We start from the raw sequence: 21,131 nt of genomic DNA, 5'->3' as shown, positions 1-21,131 counted from the left end.
GAAATGTTTTCCAGGTTCAGATGTAGTATTACAAATATCACGGAACAAACTGCTTTTATGCTGCTTTTAACATATGCACAGAATCTCATACCACCGAACTACTGTGCATCTCTGTAGGTCAATATTACACATGTAAATAACAAAAAAATTTTCAGGATGATCTACAGCTATTATAAAATCTGGAATTTACACATTGAGTTCTAGAAATAACAAGTGAGTGCTTTAACTGGTGTGATCTGGGCCAAAATTCCTGTAGTTGTTAGAAACCACTATGCTTTGTGCTACAGAAAGAACTCATTCAGGGCCTGGTTCAAGGGAGTGCATCATGTTGTCCTGGCTTATGAACAATGTTGAATCGAATGACAGGATTTTCGAGTAATGAAAATGTTTAGAAAGAAGCTCACAAGGTCTCTCAGGCCTTATATTAACTTAGCAACATCTCACGAAATTTCTTGCAGATTTCTAGCATCTGATTATAATATAACTGCACCTTTGCACTAAAGCAAAATATTTTCAGCAGGTAGTACAAAATAATTATTCAAATTCTCAAATGCTCTTCAGCATATTATCAGGTGCTGAAGAGAACACCTCTTTGTAAAGTGTATCAGGCAAGCATTTCTATAAAAAAACACTCCACAAAAAAAAAAACCAACTCATGCATAAGTAGCTCTCTTCTTCATTTATCCTTTTTAGATTTTATATATTTAGCAGCAACTGATAAGTATTATTCACTTTGGTGATACCACTTGCAGAATCACAGAATCTCTTAGATTGGAAGGAGGTACCTCTTGACATCACTTAGTCCAAGCCCTCAACTCAAGGGTCACCTGGAACAGTCAGGCCAGGCCCATGTCCAGTTGAGTTTTGAGTATCTCCATAGACAGAGACTCCATAGCCCATCCGGGCAATCTGTTCCAGTGCTTGACCATCCCCACAATTAAAAGGTTTTTATTGAATTTTTCATGTGCATTTCCTTTACTTATAGGAAAGTTCATCTCTGTAATGTTCCAGGACAGCTCATCATTACTGGAAATGCTACAAAAATAAACTGATTACTTGTATTAGTGTCCTGGTATGATCATTACTACATAGCTATCCTTTCTTACATCACAACTCATTCAAGTTTTCTTCTAGTTTCATCTATTTTAAGACTTACTTCTTACAACATGTCTGTATTATTATGAATATATGATTCTAACATTGTAGCAGTGTTTCTCACTGCTTTGAAGTCCATACAATCTCTTGTCAAGGGAAAATACAATCACTGGTGTGACAATAGAAATTTAATTTTATATTCTTTCATGCTCTCTGAACAAGTGGAAAGAGCTACAGAAGATGAAAAATAATACAGACTCAGATGCAATCTTTTGAAACCCCTTTCTATCAAGTGGAAAGATAGCTGCACAGGATTAACGGTTGCATTGTTATTTAGAAGACAAGTAGGTTGAGGCATCCCACTTCTAAGCTTAAATCACATCTACGGTTTCTCAACAAAACATCTGCTGAAGTCCTGCAAGTCCTGCCTGAAGGCACAAGGCTTTACCTATGTGTTAACTGAGCATTTCTAAATCCATGATGCAAGAAAATCTTAACATATATAATTAAAGTAAATCAGTATCAACAATGAAGACTGTAACCTCATAATGCACACAGATTAACCCTTTATTTTAGGCTTCACTGTATGAAACAGGGTATTTATTCTCTCTTCTGGCTGCAAATATCTCAATCTGACATACAAAACCGAGGCTGATAATTAGACCTGATATAGAGATGTCAAAGTAAGTTCAAAGCAAGTGTGAACCTACAACATGCTGACAACATAGAAATCAGTCTTTAATATTGTAATTGCGGATTTTTGTCATGCTGGAAGAGATTTTTGGTTTTAATAGATGAGCACAAAACAAACTCCTGGATTTTAACTTCTGCTGAACTTCCAGCCTTGTTCCTCTGACTGTCAAATCTTCGGCTGATGTTTCAAGTTTATCCTTGGCTTTGACATTTTGCCAAAATTCTTCAGATTGCTTGATTGAATGTACAACTTCAAACTCCCCTGCTCAAAAAACAGACAGAAAAATACTTTGTAGTTATGTTTGTATTCAATTATGAGATTTAATAGTTGAAGAGAGCTGGTTTACTCTTTTCCTCTAAATATACTGCTGCCATAGTGTCACATTGTCAAAATCTTACATTACCAGGACCATTTCTGTAGGAGCCCAGAACAGTCCATTAAGGCTTGCCATACTGATGGTATAACACAGTATCTTCTGTTCAATCCCCCCTTCATCTGTACATGTTCATTCTCCATGAGCATCAGACTGCTTAAGAGAGGAAGACAGCTGGAAGGTCAGTGTAACAGCTCAAGTCAAGCAATACCTATCTGTTCAGCTGTTTTAAAACATCATATTTTACAAGTTTACCTTTCTCTCCATTTTGAGAAAATGTGTTTGGATATGCACAATATAAAAGACTCAGAGGTAACTCTGTTGGCTTGACAAAGCTACCATTATCTTTTGGGTCTTTTTTCAATCTTCTTTCATTTAGGAAAGCATTTAGTATGTAAATATTTGGTTTTGTTATCTAAAATATCTGTCTTTACAAAAAGGACTAACTCAAAAAGAAACATCTTTGTTTAGGAAGCAGTGGGACTGGTCCTAATACCAGTCAGAGCACATCTTGCAGTTCTCACATAATTCTCCAAAAATTATTATCTCCAACTAACTGAACTTCAGTCTTATCATGGGTTTCTTTAGGTAAGATAAGTGGAACTGTTCATTCGCATTATTCACTGTAAACTATAGGTAATATTTACAGGTGTTTGGCTCCAGGCACTTAACCCTTATTTTTCAAGGCATTGAGACTTTAACTTCAGATTTTCTATGGAGAGACAAAGCAGACAGCAGAAGTAGTCATAATAAACCTGTGATGACACACTCTAGAGTATTCTGTACTGGTTTAATTTTATAAGCATCAGTCTGCAGTCCCAGATACTACTCAATCACAGCAATAAAAGGTGCACAAATGCACAAAGATCAGTTACTAGTAGGAGAAAGTAAATTTTTAAAGTCCATTGAACATGGTAGGAAGTCTAAACAAAATTCTACATAAAAGGAAATACAACATGTTCCTGAATTACGGAATGGATTGATCGATTGAAGGTTTATAGCTCTGTGCCAAGCATGACACTGTGGCTAATGTCAAAACACGACACTTTTCAAACTAATTTTTATACACTGGCTTAGCTTGAACCAGCTGTTCACTCCTGTGTGTGATCTCTGCACTGAATCAGCTTGGTGACCAAAGCTCAGTGGACTCCTGAGCTGTGGATGTGACATCCTGTGGTTCAGCTTGCCACCTAGTGGTTTCCTACAGATGTAGAAGGTATGGAAGAGGATGCTTGAGCCCATGAAGATCGTTGGGTGTATTTTCCTGCATGGGAAATGGACTTTAATCATTAGAATACCTCTCCCACATCTGGCAGATAAGAAAGCAGAATTTCACAACATCAACCATTCTAAAAAGTGCAGGCAGCAGTGTCTGAAAGGTATTGCTTCGAACATTACTGTCTTGAACAGGAACAGCAGTAGAATAATACTACTTCTTGTGGGTGGTCTAAATAACAGGAATGAGCAGATCCAGTGCTCCATAGCACACAGTTAACACTGCTTACAGACAGTCTGTTTTTTAAAATACTCAGTTTTCAAGGGCCTTTTGTATTCACCCAAGGGGATGACTTTCATAAATTAATGTGGGAGGCCCTAATTGTGTAATTCTAAAGGCAAAGTAACCAAGCACCAATGCATGACATGCATCCCTTCCTGTGAAGACTTCTGTATGCTTGTCTCCTGTCATTAGTAGAGAAACTACAGTTGTAACTAGTAAAGGCTTCTTAGTTAGGTATTTGGAACAACAGCACAGAATACAAGCATTCTACATGGCTATTTTTAAGTTTTGGACTGTCAAAAATGTGTACTAACACAGAAATTTAAAATCAACCACCACAAACTTGTAAGGTTAGTTCCAAAAATTAGGAAAAGATAAAGAATCAGTACCCAGAATTAGAAATACTCTTTAAATGCTGTAGCTTGGTTTGCGCACCTATGAAAAAACACACCTAATTTACAAGCCTGCAATTTACTTCAGAAGTGACCGTGGTGACCAGAGCTAGCAAGATCATAGCTAAGCATCTAAACTGCTTTTGAAAATGGAACTGTTCAGTGTATTGAAATGCTTAACATATCTTCCATTTGATGTGTGCTAACTTCAGTCAGAAATGAACATTCATAGATTTTTTTTCCCTCAGGATAAAAGAGATATATGCAGGCATGTTGTATAGGCAAACTGAAATTTCGTCATATGGAAGTTTCATTTAAGAAATTTGTCACTAGATCTTTGCTTATGGCTAACAGTGCTTCTGAAGGAACACCAACTCAAACAAGTTCCTATTCAGGAGAAGAACATAGAAACGAAGAAAATGTAGCTAGGGCATTAGTTAATATTTGTGAAACACTTCAAAGATGAAGTTTCACGTAATGCAGAAAAGAGATCATGAGTTTTTCTCTGATTGGAGCTGGAATGAAGCCCGAGCCAGAGCACTGTTTCTGTTTGTTAATATTTTACCAGATTCATTCTCTGGCCAGCTTTTTACCCACATGGATTGCTCTTAGAACTGTCAGTGATGTCAAAGCTGTTGAAATTCTGTCTAGTGTGGAAACACTTAAGATAACTTTTGATCCATGAAGTGTGGAATTTCAGATGACAGAGCTCACAAGTTACAGTGAGAATTAAGTACAAGAAACTCCCCTATCTAAACTCAAGTAGTAAATAAAAAAAGTTACTTTACCTCAAAGCAGCTCGCTCCTGTTCTTTGTTAGGCTACAATGTAAACCCAAATTATTAAACTGAGGACAGGGTTCTGAATACTTGTGGTGGTGGGGTTTCTCAAAAATGTATTGTGGGATGTGAAAATACAAAGTTTCATCTATACTAAATATGTATAAGTCAAATGACTAGTGGGGACACAGCTTGCCTTAGACCCTTAATCCCCCTGCACTGACCCCAGCCTCTGCTAACCCAAGGGTAGCTGATTGGAGCTGATAAGGAGCATTTCACACAGTACCACACAGAACCCTTCACAGTACTGGCTTCATGCTAAATGCAGTATTACAGCTGAACTTCAATAGGTGATGTTTGCTTTTTTCCCCTCTGAAAAACTGGTCTCTTCAATAGCAAATAGAATAGTAAACTTATCAAGATAAATAGAAGAAAATGCATTTCCATTTTCTAAATATTTTACAAATCTTCCCCTCCTCCTGCCTAACATTTACTCTAAAATCAAAAAAGGCTCTACTTTCCTTTGAGGGTGGCTTGTTGTCAGCATTCAAGGTGCATATGATGTGGATCACCAATCAAAATCTCCACTTGCTCTCAAACTCTGGGATAGAGCATTTAAAAAGTAAAGAAATACAGAGGTGTATTTTTATTTGTACAGCCTATGCATCCTATGTAGCCTTTTAATATCATCATGGCTTGTATCTGTCTATCACTAGGAGGTTCTTTTTCTTTCAATAATACAGAACAATAAAAATACCTGAAGAAGGGACTTATGATCCTTCTAAACATCTTCCTTCTACTTATCTGCAGAATTAACATACAAGCTATGAAATCCATCTAATTTTTACAGTAAACTGAAAATTAGCAGGTAGAGTAAGGAGAGAGAAAATTAAAATATCTCATAGACTTTTGACTTGCTTGGAAGCTTACACAAGGTCTGAATTTGATGGTGAAATGAATAAAGTATATAACAGTCCACTTCAGTAATTCAGATGTAGTCATTAACTCTTCAAAACACATTTAGTCATTGCATTGTGTAATAGGTTGGAAATACAGCAAATTGCAGGGCTTACCTGACATGCCAACCATTTTGAGTGCCAGTAGGCTGTTTGGTACATGTAACATGAAAAAAATGAAACTGTTTAACAGGTTCAGAAAAATAATTTTCAAGCTACAATTCGTTTCACCAGAAATTCCCACAAAACACATCTACTGGTGTTACCAATTTGGACAGAGTTGAACTTGGGAAAAAAAAAAAGGTTTGAATAAGCAAACTAACTTGCATGCTTTGCTGCAAATCATTTTTTGCCACTGAGCTTCCAAGTGTCTGTATGCGTCACTAGTACCTGAAAGCCCAGTTCCAAGTCACTCCGTCTCAATGACAGTTCTATCCACTGTAACAATGTATTTAATGAATATATTAAATTCAAGTGAGTGGTTTTAAACAGGAAAGATCGAATTAATTTCCATAGCTCAGGCCTGAAAAATAATACAAGCCTCTGCTAAAAATCAGAAGCAGAAGCAGAATTTGAAAATTTTGTATATAATGCTTCTAAGATGATGTTGTTCCAAAAAAAGAGAAAGATTTTGCTTTCATAATTTTTTTTCTGAAATACAGAATTCAGTCCAGTGGAATTAAGGACACCTTTTCCTGGAGGAGAAAGCTAAGCAGCAAAATAGATTGTTTAAAAATCGTATTCTTGCAATGCAGTATTTCAGGGCCTGCATGTTGAGTAAGAAGTTCCACTGTGGTATGCCTCATATAAATCTGGATGCAGAGATCAAATTAAACTTGGTCTTAGGAAAATATTATCCCTTATTGATTCACATTTCACTTGTTCCACGTTGGCAGTATCCTCTGTCCCTTTTGCTATTTCTGGATCCCCGAAAATCTACATGAGGTTTTGCAACAGTGGCTGGAAATTTCTAGACATTAAGAAACTGATGTCCTTGTAAGGCTGCCAGAGCTGTTGCATCACACATCCAACAGCACGAAACTGCATGGCACTATCAGTAATGTTTCAAAGACATCCTATCCTTTTGCTTATCCTGTCAATATAGGCCTGGCCTGAAATGCTCTTCCTATTTCAGTCCTAGACTCACAAAAACAGCACGAGAATCATGAATGTCAGCACTATGTCCATTCCAGTCCTACAGGTCTGTCAATGCACATTACTTTGTCCCTGCAATGCACTGCTGTTGTGAATAAATACACTTATAATCCACTCTTCATTTTGAAAGCCCTTTTAAGTATTATTTTTTCTTGTGAGCTATTAAAGATGGTTCATTGCCTTCATACACTGGTTTAAAAATAGATGTAACATAGGCTGGATAGGACCTGTGGGTGAAATGTCACAGTGCTTATCACTCCCTGCTCAGAATGTATTTTGACACAGCTTGTGTCCATTTGCCACTTTTCACTGTGCATCTCTAGGAGTCTGGTTCTGTCTTCTCCAAAATCCCTCACCGGAGAGTCAAAAAGCACCAATCAGACCACTCACCTACTCTCCTCTACACTGAACAACCCAGTTCTCTAAACCTCTTCTCATGTAATGTGTTCCCATGCCCCAGCCATTCAGTGACTCTCCACTGGACTCCAGTTTGTCACACTTTTGTACAACAGGGTCCAAAGGTGGACACAGTGGCCTCACAAGTGTCAAATTTAGGGGAACAAATCACTTCCCTTAATCCAGTTCCTGCAGCCTGTATGTGATTAATCGCATATGAATATGAGTGTACAGTTCTCAAACAGACATATTTATATCTGCCCCAGCTAAGTTTTAGACTATGTCAAAACAAAATTTGCATTCTACAGGAGTACTTTAAAACAGTGAAGAAGTATTTGCAATGAAGGCATTTAAACCAGACAGCTATATAGACATTCCTCTTAATTCTTACTTCTGCTGGCAACCGTGAAATTCCCTTCAAGTAACTCATTCAGGAGCAGTATGTAAAAGAATTAGTGAACGACAACAGAATCCACCGTAATTCCACATTTCTAGAAGAAGCAAATATTGTGACTACTTTACAAAGCAGGCTTACCCCGGCCGGTGTTCTTTCGAGGACTGAGTAGAGAATGGCTTGATCCCGTATCTAAAATTTGACAGAAATTTTGCATTCTAGATGAAGAAAGCTGAACCTGTTGGACATGACTAGGACTCTGACTGAGCAGCTGAGTTTGAACAATCTCTGTGGTTGTATCTTCCTTTGTTGCTGAGAAGGTATCTGGCCCATGATTTTCAATAGAGAAATCTATCCAAACCTGTTCAAATTCAAACACAATCTTACAGACATACATACTTTTCACATCAAAGAGATCAGAAAATTGGTTACATTTCATAGTGGCATCTTGGACTTGGAAAGAAAGAGGGTTTCGGCAAGAGGCAAGACAAAAGAAAATTATTATTTTTAATTTTGAAAGGTTGTACAAGAAGATTAATTACAACATCATAGCAGTGATTGAGAAACCCTAGTTTATTTAGTGTTAACAAATACTATTTTGTACAGGAACAATGCATAAAAAAGACAATGCATTTAGAAAGACATAGGTTTTTAAGTCTTTGAGGAGATGACTGTTCAGCAATTCAAATTGAAAAAGCCAAATGAGGGTGAATTACATTGATCATAAAACTGCACTGTACCTCACTGGATGGTAATTCTGTTTCTTCTCCACAGCTGCTTGGAGCTTCTTCTTCCTTTAAGCTAGAGCAGGCAGTAAGAGAAGAGAACCTTGAAGGATGCTGTTGCCTTGTGCACTGCAGCTCCTAATGTGAAATATTACATTAACACAAGTAACTCATGCTCCCTAAAACTAACATCCTTATAGCTCAGTTTGCTGTTACACTGCTAGATTTAAAATAATCAGTTATAAATAATATTAAATGAAATTCTGTTCTCTTCAGATCAACAGGGTCAAACTATCTTTATAATAAACCTAGTATCAAATCTGTTCAATATCTACATTTCCTGGTGCTTTTACTATCACCTTGCTTGTTGCTCAAGCTTACATCATCAGGGTCCTTCTTCACTTTCATATTTTCCTGTGATTAAATTACAGAAGAAAAATTACAGAAGAAAAACTCCAAAACAATACCTAAAACCCCAACTGAAATAAAGCAGCTATGGAAAAGTAAATCGTCAGCAGCCAAAATGAACAAATTTGCCTTTCAAAGTTTCACCAACTTTCAAGTTGTAGCAACTAAAGTGAGATTTGATGAAAAGAAAACTGCTTCAGCCCTGTCAAAGGAGATGCAAATAAACACCGAAGTCTTCTGCTATGTAATTAAGACCAAAGAAACAAAACGTGAGCCCATCACATAAAGTAATTGACAGTAAAATTCCTGTAGCTTTGACAGTAATAAATTTTCTTGGTTTTTTATAAGGATAAAGATCTTGGAATGCAGGAGCAAATGTAGCCTGGCCAGTAAGAGGATCACCTAGAATCAAAACACCCAAACTAGAATAATAGTATTCTTTGGAAAGTCAACCTGGAGCTCAGCTTTTGTGTAGGAGCTGAAGCCTCAGCAGATATATTCTGAGTAAAGAGCAGCCTGGAATGAGAGTATGAGCTTGGATGTAAGAAGGGCTATCCTTTCTAGTATAGACAAATGATGAACTCAAAGGTTCCAGAGGTGGAAAGATCCTCAATGACAGCCATTTCAGCCATGACCTCCAAGCAACCCATCAGCTGAAGAGGTTGAACTACTACTCCCAGCGTTTAGCTCACCATCTGGCAACTCACAGTCAAATTCTACCTCTCCAAGTGCCATAGTCATACTGTATTTTAAAAATCTATTTATTCTTACAAAAGTAAGAATCATCTTTAATGATTTTTAACAGAACATGGGAGACACGATTTATGTAGAAAAATACAAACACAGTATCTTGCTCATTAAAAATAAGGCAAGAGAAGATTGGGATGGACGGATATGACTATTCATTGGTCTTAATTTGAGAGTCAGCAAAGTTCTAAGGCGAGCTATGAAAGAAAGAATAATTAAAGAGGTGGAAAAGGAAAAAAAAAGTGGTTTTGAATTTTGGTAATTTTGCCCAGATCTGGAAGTCACTTTTATGTATGTTTAGTATAACCATTTAGCCAATTTTTTTTTCAGACCTTAATCCCAGCAGTGCACAGATGAAACAAGCAGGTCACAAGAGGTCTCCTCAAGTGGTTTGCTGAACCTGAATTTCTTTGTAAAAATTATTTCCAGTGTTAGCATTTAATAAACAGGTCACTATTTCTGAAACAGAGAACTGAAAGTTCAAGTGAACAAAGGATGCCAAACTTGCGACTTTAGGTTTATGAGATGATCACAAGCATACAGAAAAAATTATAAATACACAAGCACGCTGAGGCATTCCACAAAATAGCAAACAGCCAAAAAGATGATCAGTGAATTGGAACATTGGATGTAGAAGAAGAGGTTGGGGCAGCTGGCCTTGCTGGTCTCCAGAAGAGACAGATTAATCTTTTCAACATGTATAAGCATCTGATGAGGATGTTATAAGGAGATAAAGATGACTGAGTTGGAGACATCTCAGTGGTATACGGTGGAAGACCAAGGAATAATGAGCAAAAAGGTAAGTACAGGACACCTTGCTTAAATATAAGGGGGAAGAAAACCCAAACCAAATGACAGCCTTCTTTATTGTGAGGGTGACCAAACCCTGGAACAACTTGCCCAGAGTGGTTCCCAGAGGAAGTGTTTCCCCAGCTAAACTTGGTTAATAATTCTGCTGGAGTTTTATACCTCAGAGCAACAACCTCACCCTTTCTAAAAGAACACTGTTTACTGCCTTCAAAACTACAACAACAATCAACTGCTCTGACTCAATTCTCACAGGAACAAATCTGCTGATCAATTAAGTCAAGTACAAGTGAAATCCTGACTATCGAAGTTACTGGGAGGTCTGCCACTAACTACTAGGGAGGCCAGGATTTCTTTCATTAGTCTCTCTGATAAAAGCTGCAATTTAACTATTAAAGGTTGCATTTTAATTACAAAATATATGAGACAGGTTAACTATATATCTTGCTTTTATAAATGGAAAAGGTGCTATTACAGTTATTTGGACATGGGTGCTTTAAAATCCCACCACTGTGAGTATTTGGAAATACCCTGACTGATTAATCATTTTAAAGTTTATGTTAGAACATAGTGCAAATCCTTCAAACAGCCTTTCCTGCTCAGTTAAAAGTAAAAAACCTTACGAAATTTGTAATTTAGGATTGCATTTACACTGCATAAATACATTTGTTTCTGAAATACCTTGGTTGAAGATCAGGTTTAAAAATATTACTTTTGAAGTCCCAAACCCTTTAAACTTATGGGGAACCATCTGGCTTGTGGCCAGTCACTAATGGTGTTTGCCAGGGCTCGATTTTAGGGTCAATTCTCTCCAGTCTTTGATCAATGACCTGGATGAATGAGTTGAGTGTGCACTAAGTTGGCTGATGATACTAAATGAGAAGGACTCATTGATTCCCTTCTGGGTAGAGAGACCTTACAAAGAGACCTCAATAGACTGTAATGCTTGGTAATCACCAACTGCATGAAATTTAATGAGAGCAAAAAAGCTGGATTCGGTACCTGGGACTACAGGCATGGACTGTATACATTTGAGGGACAAGAGGCTGAAGGGCAGCCCTGAAGAAAGGGATCTGGGGGTTTGATTGTTGGCAAGCTCAACATGAGCCAACAGTGCATCCTGGTGGCCAGGAGTGCCAGCTGTGTCTTCAGTGTGTTAAGCACAGCACAGCTAACTGGCCAAAAGAAGCTAATGTCCCACTATGCTCAGCATTGATATGGCTTTACCTCAAGTACTGTGTGCACTTTTGGGCTCCACAATATGAGAAGAATATAAAAATATTAGAAACAAAGTCCAAAGGAGGGCAACAAAGATGGTGAAAAGGTTAGATGGCTAGATTTATGAGGAGTGGCTGGGGATACTTGGCTTGTTCAGCTTAAAACAGAAGTGGCTGGCAGATGACCTCATTGCTCTCTATAACTTCCTTCCATGATGGGAGAGTAGGAAGTGCTGATTTTTTTGTGTCTGGTGATAGGATGTGGAGGAATGGCTTAAATCTGCATCAGGGAAAATTCAGACAATTCTTCCCTGAGAGGGTAGTCAAGCAGTGGAACAATCTCCCCAGGGGGTGGTCATGGCCCCAAGCCTTTCTGTGTTCAAAAAACAGTTGGGACAATGCCCCTAACTTAAATGGCTTAACTTCTAGGTTGTCCTGTGTGACATCAGGGTGCAAAGATCCTCATGGGTTCCCTCCAGCTCCAGATATGCAATGATTCTACAGAATCTTCCAAAGATAGATTTGAGCTAAACGCAGTCAGGGTAATTTGAATGCAGAATTTTAGGTTTAATGGTTTAATATTAATGGAATCAGAACTGGCTTAATGGCTTATTATCGCTAAATTTTAAACAGCATATAATTACCTGTGTTGTGAGTCTGTGCTGTAGATGCTTTAGAACTGATAGCTGACACTGTGTTCTTTTGACAAGTTCTCTTGGAAGAAGACTACCAGAGGCAACACAATCTGTGCAGTGTTTAGAGCTAACAGGATGCCAGACTCCTACAAAAAGAGAGAATATACTGAGGAAGGCATTCTTTGTTGATATTTTGTCAACCACATTGCATTTCCAGCAAGTGTTTACAGTAGATAATAAATGAACCACAGAACACAGGCCTTCTCATTGCAAATGCAGAAATGGGCCTCATGCTTTTTTCCCTTTATTTCATTGCCAGAAAAACTCTGCATGGAACTTAGATATCCACACTGAAATCTTTTTACATTATATATACTTTTAATTCAAGTTTACTTTACAGTAAACTTATTCTGCTTTCTCTTCCACTTTCCTAAAGCATTAGTTTTTATTCCAAGAGATGCAATACCTCTTTTCTGCTCATAAACAAAGTCTTAAAGTTCCAGTTCCCACACTGACATCGAGGCACCAGAGAGTTCTTCATCTAAGATGTTTATCAGCAAAAGTCACTACACAGACTTTTGTTCTATCTTAGCATCTCCTATCACAGGATAATCTTACTTGCAAGGATTAGTACCACAGTCTCACATGAGCTATGTAGATCAAGGATCAGTAAGGTCCAGCACCGTTTTTTCATAATGAAGCCTAGCTTTCTCCAGCTCAGAGGATGAACTGATTCTCTGTCCATTTTATTCTAAATATATAAGCTAGCACTTTTCTTTAGAATAAATTTACCTTCCTTTAACACCATTCCAAGTTCTGCCCTGAGTCTGTTTCCCATTTCAATCAGCTGCCGCTTTTCTTGGCTCAGAATTGAAATTTTTCTTGCTGCTTCCTTGAGTTTATTTTGCATTCCTTGTAGAGTGTGTTTGACACTATATTGACAACCATTACCAGTACCTACATCAGGTAGCTGTTGTCCAAAATTGACCATATTTTCTTCAAGAACTTTGGGTTCTGGACCCTAAATAAAACAGATAATGCTTATAATAAATATTTTGAAAATGCGGTCTGCAGGTTCAGAGATTTGTACAAATATGCCTGAGAGGTCAGCTGAAGAAAAAGTGTAAAATTGAAGGCTACAGTTCATTTTTTCGGGCCCATTTTCCAGATTTTTTAGCTGTATAGGGCAAATTAAACTGTGGAGCAAAACACTGTAACAGCCTGAGACATTCCCACAGATATTGTCAACTGTAAGCGTAAAATAATACACATAGGATAAACACTGTATAACTGTTAACTAAAAAGCACTTAATTTTAAGACAAAATGTGGAAAAAAGTTCTTCATACCAAATAGCAATCTGCTACAAATCCTTCTTTGTTTAATCATTGTGTACATTGTTTTATCATTTGTACATAAAAACAAAAGGGGGTAGATATAACTTAAAACATTTACTGAAAAGTAAAGATTCTACAGTGTTTTGTTTTTGTCAACCTGAGTCCACCTGCACATACACGTAGTGGTAAGGTATATACCCAAAAGATCGCATCCTTGTTTTTCAAGGTCTGTCTGTCTTCTTTCAGCCCCCTCAGAGAAGACTTCTTGATAGCCATTTAAATAGTCATCATTCACTGAACAGTCAACTCCCTATAATGATTTTATATTTCACACATTGCCATAAGTATCTAAATGTATCACATGCACTAAAATTGTTTTACAATTACTCATTGGAATGTTTACTCTTTTACATATAAACTAGCTAACTGTGCAATCCAAATCAGTTTTCAACTAAACCACCCTAAACACTATGATTCAAGAAGTACACATTGAAAGCTATTATCCATACTGAGAAAAAAACCAAACCATTGTTGCCTTATTGTGCCATGCAACTCCCATGCTCTTATTTCTTTGGATAGTTTTACCATTAAAAGGAAGGCTCTTGAGAACTTACTGAGAAAGCATGCAGGCCTACAAAGAGTATGGGGGAGAAAGGTAGAGAAATTAGTGCAGGACTAGAGTCTAAAAATTCTAAGACACCAAAGTGAAAGGAAAAATAAACTGCACTTTGACACATATCTAGCGGTTTGTATAAAAGCAAGTAACACAAGTAGCTGGGAGCATGTGTTGATCTGCTGGAAGGTAAGAGGGTTCTGCAAGAGACCTGGAATGATTGGAAGGATGAGCAGAATCCAATAAAGTCATGTTTAATAAATCCAAGCGCTGAGTCCTGCATTTGGCCACAATAACCCCCTGCAGCGTTCTAGGCTGGGGACAGTGTGGCTGGACAGTGCCCAGGCAGAAAGAGACCTGGGGGTGCTGCTGACAGCAAACTGAACATGAGCCAGCAGTGTGCCCTGGTGGCCAAGAAGGCCAATGGCATCCTGGCCTGCATCAGGAATGGCGTGGCCAGCAGGAGCAGGGAGGTCATCCTTCCCCTGTACTCAGCACTGGTGGGGCTTCACCTCGAGTGCTGTGTCCAGGTCTGGCCCCTCAGTTTGGGAAGGACATTGGGATGCTCGAGCACATCCAGAGGAGGCAATGAGGCTGGAGAGGAGCTGGGAGCACAAACCCTGCAGGAACCACTGAGGGAGCTGGGGGTGCTCAGCCTGGAGAAAAGGAGACTCAGAGGTGACCTTATCACTCTCTAGAGCTCCCTGAAAGGAGGTTGTAGTCAGGTGGGGTTGGTCTCTTTCACCAGGCAGCAACTGGCAGAGAGCACACAGCCTTAAGCTGCACCAAGGAAAATATAGGATAGATATTAGGAAAAAGTTCTTTACAGAAAGGGTGATAAAGTTCTGGAATGGCCTGGCTGGGGAGGTGGTAGAGTCACCATCCCTGGATGTGTTTAAAAAAAAGCCTGGATGTGGCACTGGGTGCCAGGGTTTAGTTGAGGTGTTGGGGCTCAGTTGGACTCGATGATCTTGAAGGGCTCTTCCAACCCAGTGATTCTGTGTGATTGTGTGTGTGTGAGTGTGAAATTATTACAGTCTACCTTCGTTGGTCAAATTGACATACTAAAGCTTAACATAAAGCAAGGTGAAGGCAATGACCAGTCATGGGACCACTGGCTGTCACACTGTGGATCACCTTCACCGGATCAAAAGACAAAAGCACATCACCTGGCTGGGGCAAGGCATGCCATTTGCTTTAACTTATTTTCCCTGAACTTTTCAGAAAAATATTCCACAGCATTGCACAGAACATTTTTTTTTTCAGACTGTAAGCTGTGGAATTAGGAGTGGAACTCAGAAATCTTTTAACCTTTAGGTCTATGTCCAGAGCAAAATTCTGCAGTACAAAACAGAAAACACTGAAAAGATGGATACTAAAGAAGAGTGGGAAGAAGAACTCTCCTCAGAGCTGATACAAAAGACAAATAGAAAAATATATGTACAAGCAAAAGTTTACATGCTATTTTTACCAGTTTCCACAATAAACTTTCCTCTTCTTCTTTAGCGCTGGAGCCTATAATTTCCAGATTATAATCACAGAAACTCTGTTATTTTAAATGGAAAAAAGAAAACTATCACTATATGGCTTGCTTACTGACTTCACCTGCACCCCTATGTTTAGTTACCATTATTGCTCAACAGATTCTGAGCTCCCTGAGGTAGAAATATTTTTGGCTGCAATTCTTCATGGCCCTAAGTACATCCTTAGTATGCAATTATTAAATAAATGTAAGAAGCACAGACAAAGAGTAGAAAAGTGCTAATGATAAGCACTTGTAAAATCCCATAAGAAAGTAAAATGAAGTATTGCCCATTGTTTTTAAGATATTTTCAGGACTGCTTTCAGCTCAGTCTATGTCTAAGAAGGCTTGCTATGTACTGAGAAACTAAAAATAAAGCAGACCAAAAAAATAGGCAAGAAACAATAGTCCAACTTCAGTGAAGACAGCATCAACTACAATTCCAGCATTTTATTCACTTGAAGTTTTGGCCTGCATATCCCCTATTTGCTACGCGTCTGTACATATAAAGCATAAGTAATTCAGCATTAAAATATGGATTTGCAATGGAAAACCTGAAGCAGTGACACACAGTAGTTTAAGCATTTGCAAGTAGGAAAAAAAACCCATCAAGACTAGCTTGCAAGATCAGAAGTGACTTGTGCCAAGGGTTGGCTAGTCACAATTTATTGACTAGAAAGAATAAGAGTAAGTTTGGCTAAAAAAATCTTTGCTGGCTCTCATCTGACCAATCACATAAGCACTTATTACTTCCATTTATAATACGTACTCAAACAATAATAATACACTAGGTATTTAATTACACACACACACATACATACAGATATTTTTAGGTAGTTTAAACCTCAACATACCTCTTCTGTGTCTGGGTTTACTAAACAATCCAACTTAGTTGAACTGACTTTGATGTTGCTCAGTGTGGTTCCAGCTGAAATTTTGTTTGTGTTTAATGAACCTAAAAGAGGAGTATAATAGGAATGCATATGTATTTATAGAGAGTTTAGGCTTTCATAGCAAGAGCTGCTTCAGAACACTGTCTTATGCATATAAATGTCTAGTTTGTCTAGTTACAGAATCATAAAACCATAGATTTAGGTCGGAAAAGACCTTTAAAATCATCAAGTGAAACCAGTGACCTAACACTGCCAAGTCCTCCACTAAACCACGTCTTCAAATGTCCACACACACATACATGCCTTTTAAACACCTCCAGGGATGGCAACTCAACCATTTCCCTGGGCAGGTTGTGCTAATGTTTGAATAAGCCTTTTCAAAAAGAAAATTTTAATACTTAAGTATTTAATATTTAATAATTATTAATATTTAATTAAAAATATCCAATCTAAATTTCCTCTGGCATAACTTGAGGTTATTTCTGTTGTCCTATTGCTTATTACTAGGAAACAGAGACTGATCCCCACCTCACAACAACTCCCTTTCAGGTAGTTGTAGATAGTATTAAGTTCCCCCTGAACCTCCTTTTGTACACCACTTCAGTAGATATACTGTAAATGGACTGTAAACCACCATGGCAAGGGGGTTTGGACTAGGAGATCTTAAAAGATCCCTTCCAATCCAAGCCATTCTGTCATTCTACCTACTGGCTTCGCTATCAGGAATTCTGTAATATACATATAAATGCTTTACTCTTGCAAAATACAGACATGATTGCTTTTCTAGTGGTAATTTTGTAGTGACTTATAGTGTGTGTGTGTGTGTTTCTTTTCACTAATAATTGTTTTGTAAACAGAATCTCAGACCACTGTGTTCTTGTGTATGGTGCAATCAAATAACAATTTTTACACACTCATGGATTGGGGAGCCTTCATAGATTATGACTGTGACTCCTAAACTTCCTTAACTGAATTTAAAGTTCTTTGTCAAGAGTTTCACCTTGCTCTGCAAGCTGTCCGCCTTCTGTTTGAGGAAGAGAAGACAACATCTGCTCATCAAGACTCTCCATTTCTTTCCTCATTTGTGCAATAGCAGCCCGAAGGCTGGCATTCTGTTCCTGCAGCTTTTTTATTTCCAAAGCAGGGATATATTTATACAGAGAACTTTCATCATCATACTGAAATATCTGGAAAATAAAAGTACAAGACAAAAAGAACTCTTCATTAATAAGTGACACATATTCTCTCCACACCAGCACCACACACACAGATCCTAATACTTTCAACCCATGAACATATGTGGGAGACAAGTACCATAGAAGGAGAATAAATGTGGTTTTTTATTGAGGATTTGCCTGGGAAAGAAGTGCTGTACTGAGAACATCATAGGAGGAGGTACACATGGAGAGGACCATGGCACCAGAGCTCTGTGTTATAACTGTTGTTCTGCAGGTGTGGTTTATCTCTCTTCCATGTGCAGGTAAACCTTCCCCTTAAGGAACTTATGGGCTCAACAGTAGTCCCCTTTCTGACTTGCCAAATTCTTGAAAGTGTAATTGGAGATAATCTGTTGACAATAACATTGTTCTGGTTTAAAAGACAGATATTTCCCAAGGAAGAGGGGAATGTCCCTGGAACGGAAAGATCACCTCCTCCCACCGAATTATTATGAATTCGAAATTACGGGGCTTCCAGGCAAAGATATAGAAAAAAGAATAACAGTTCTTTACTAGGCTATATATATATAAAACAACACAAAACGAACAACAGGAGCAAGGACAAGAAAATCCACTAACAGCCTTTTCCCGCCCATCAAGCATTTCCCCATTGGTGTAGTTACGGCGACAACCGACAAGGGGCGCTGTAGGCTGCGGTGACTCTGCCGCAGAGCTCGGGACCTCCCCGCTGGTGATGGCAGGCTCGGGTGAGAGCGAGGGAAGAAGGAGTGACTCCCCCAGGCACCCACGCCAGCAGCGATCGGTCTTCGGCATCGCTAACGGCAGCCGGTACACGCTGGGAAGGCTGGGCCTTATGATGTCCCGCTACGGAACAGAGAAGAGGTCCGGCGGACGTGCTGCTCCAGCTTCAGGGGCCCTCCAAGCGGCGGTTCCAGGAGGAGGGCGGAGGGAATGGCTTCCCCAGGCAGGCAGGCACCCGTGGGGACTGTGCTGGTCTCTGTCGTCGCTGGCAGCCCGCGAAGTCTCAGTCAATGAAGCGGCCCTTTCTCTCTCGCAAGCAACAGACTCAGAAGCCGGCGGCAGGCGGAGCTCCACGGCAGCGTTGAAAAACCGCTGCGCAGGAGAGGTCCCAGACGAAGAAAAACCACACGACCGTCTCTGCTCCCAACAGGGCAAGGACTACCCACCCCCAGCTAAGAGACTGACAGAATATGTCTGTACCCTCCCACCGCTTCTCCCACTCCCCCAGAACCATTACAATGGTATGCCAAGGCCACGTGTTTTGTCTCTGGATCGCTGTCCATTCACCATCTCCCTGACAACAAATGGGAAGAAAATTCCCGGGGAAAAAACAAAAACCAACCACCCAACCAACCAAAACCAAAACTGCTTTTTCTTAGCAAGCTCTGGTAACATGTTCTGAACTGGTCACTGTTGAGCACCTGTAGACCCAGTAGAGTGCACTGCAGCATACACTTTGCTTTCGCTCTTTTACCAAAGGCAGTTTTCTACTCTTAATGCATTATCCTTCAGCATGACAACTTTGAATGGCTTTTTAAGGTATAAGCAATTTAAGAGGTAGCAATGAAAGGACAACTAGCTAGTGATACTCAAATACAAGACATAAAAATATTTTAAACGGCCGGCATATTAGTATTTTGAAACATTGCCTTAAAATTTTAACTTTTCAACTTTAAAATCTACCCTGAACTGCACAGAACCCCAGGAATGAGGTTCCAGAAATTCATTTTTCCCATTTGACTGCCACGGTCGTACAGTATGTTGTCACATTTTGGAGCAACTGTCTATATTCAGCTTGCTCCTTTCGCTAGTGAGTAATGAATGAGAGCCATAATTAGGCCCATGGCACCTAATCTATGTGTATTCCAGGACAGATATGCCTATATTTTGAATGAAGCATATGAAACAGATGAACTGCCTACAGTAAGTTCAGTGGAAACAAGGCCCATAATATTGTTATCTTAGAATGAATTCATCCATGTCTACATTAAGTGTTGTCTAACCTGTTTCTCCCCTTCAGGTGAAATACTGTGATTAAACGATGCTTGTATTGTCTGCTCTCTCTCAACAGTAAAAGCAGAAAGAACACTCTTCACTTCATGCAACCTGTAGTCTGTTTTCTGTAGATCAGCTTGAACCTGGGACGGAAGGAATGGAGGGGAGGCAGAGGATGTCAGTAGCTCAAGGACAAAGGGATAAAAGAAAAGGAAAGGTAAGGAATGGAAAAGGAAAGGGAAAGAAAAAAGGAAGTTAAAAGAAAAAGAAGGAAATCAAGGATACTTTAAAACACAGCACAGGGACTTAAGCACATTCCTTTTGTCTCTGTTAAAAACTGCCCTAACAGACAAATAATTTAGCATAATTGTCCTATCTTCTTCCTGTAAACTGGAAAATGATGATTTATCTCTCTCATGTGTTCACTTGTTACAGCTATTGATGCCTATGAATAATTCTGGAAAGACAATAATAAAATAAAACACTAGAGTAAATGCCAGCATTCTGAACTTCAGAAACAAGTGTTTCCTCTGTACCTGTGAGTTCAGCGCAACTGGGCATTGAGAATTGTTAGACCATTGTCTAATAGTCTCTAAACAATAAACATGTATTTAATTTTTCAGAAGCTGAAGTTTTTAGACTGCACAAAATAGGTGTTTTTTTCCACACAAAAATACCCAAGAGCTTTTCAGGACTAATATTGATCCCTTGATAGAATTCAAGCGGTACTGTGATCTGAAATTCTTTCTGCCCTTGGGCTGCTCTAAGAGACATCTTTCTTCTTTTGCTACAATGGCAAAGGAAAAACATCTCTCAAGCCAACTTGCTTACATGGAAAGGGAGAAAAGGCCACTATTAGAGATTGTTCATGAAAATTAATCTGATTTCTGTTCATGAAAATTAATCTGATTTCTGATACATTTGATGAATTGCTGTACACAATACAGAAATACTGTATTGTAAATTTTACAGGTTTTTTGAAAGAAAGGTAAACTCATATTTCCCTGAGAAACACCATGGTGACAAACTCCATAGCTCTCTATGCAAAAGATGATTCTTAAACAGTGTTAATTTGAAATTCTCACCTCCTCTCTTGATGAAGATAGGCTGTGTGTTGGATCCTCTGATTTCTGATACCAATTACATTCAGCATTCTCACAGAGCTGCTGCCAGTTAAGTTCTGCTTGCATTTTACTCTGTTTCAGAATCCATTCTCGCTCAGCTGCCAGAGGCAGTTGTTGTTTAGACCTATGATACACAGAGCAAAGCTGTTGATTTCAGCAGAGTAAATACAAAGGGTGTTT

General features: G+C 38.8%; 1 protein-coding gene across 1 annotated transcript in view; it reads right to left on the bottom strand.

The window, feature by feature from the left end:
* Nucleotides 1-1,265: 1,265 nt before the first annotated feature.
* The window catches only part of CCDC57 (coiled-coil domain containing 57), a 27,227-nt gene continuing 7,361 nt past the window's right edge, over nucleotides 1,266-21,131 (bottom strand). The window contains exons 3-11 of the mRNA XM_066565887.1: nucleotides 20,913-21,075; nucleotides 19,836-19,970; nucleotides 17,634-17,820; nucleotides 16,595-16,695; nucleotides 13,063-13,291; nucleotides 12,280-12,416; nucleotides 8,472-8,594; nucleotides 7,873-8,092; nucleotides 1,266-2,050 (exon numbers count right to left, since the gene is read on the bottom strand). Of these exons, the coding sequence (XP_066421984.1) occupies nucleotides 1,827-2,050; nucleotides 7,873-8,092; nucleotides 8,472-8,594; nucleotides 12,280-12,416; nucleotides 13,063-13,291; nucleotides 16,595-16,695; nucleotides 17,634-17,820; nucleotides 19,836-19,970; nucleotides 20,913-21,075 (1,519 nt within the window). The 3' untranslated portion in view covers nucleotides 1,266-1,826. The remainder of the gene's footprint in view (nucleotides 2,051-7,872; nucleotides 8,093-8,471; nucleotides 8,595-12,279; nucleotides 12,417-13,062; nucleotides 13,292-16,594; nucleotides 16,696-17,633; nucleotides 17,821-19,835; nucleotides 19,971-20,912; nucleotides 21,076-21,131) is intronic.

Source organism: Molothrus aeneus, chromosome 26, assembly GCF_037042795.1.
Source record: "Molothrus aeneus isolate 106 chromosome 26, BPBGC_Maene_1.0, whole genome shotgun sequence".
NCBI lineage: Eukaryota > Metazoa > Chordata > Aves > Passeriformes > Icteridae > Molothrus > Molothrus aeneus.
This window is presented reverse-complemented; position numbering and strand designations above follow the sequence as displayed.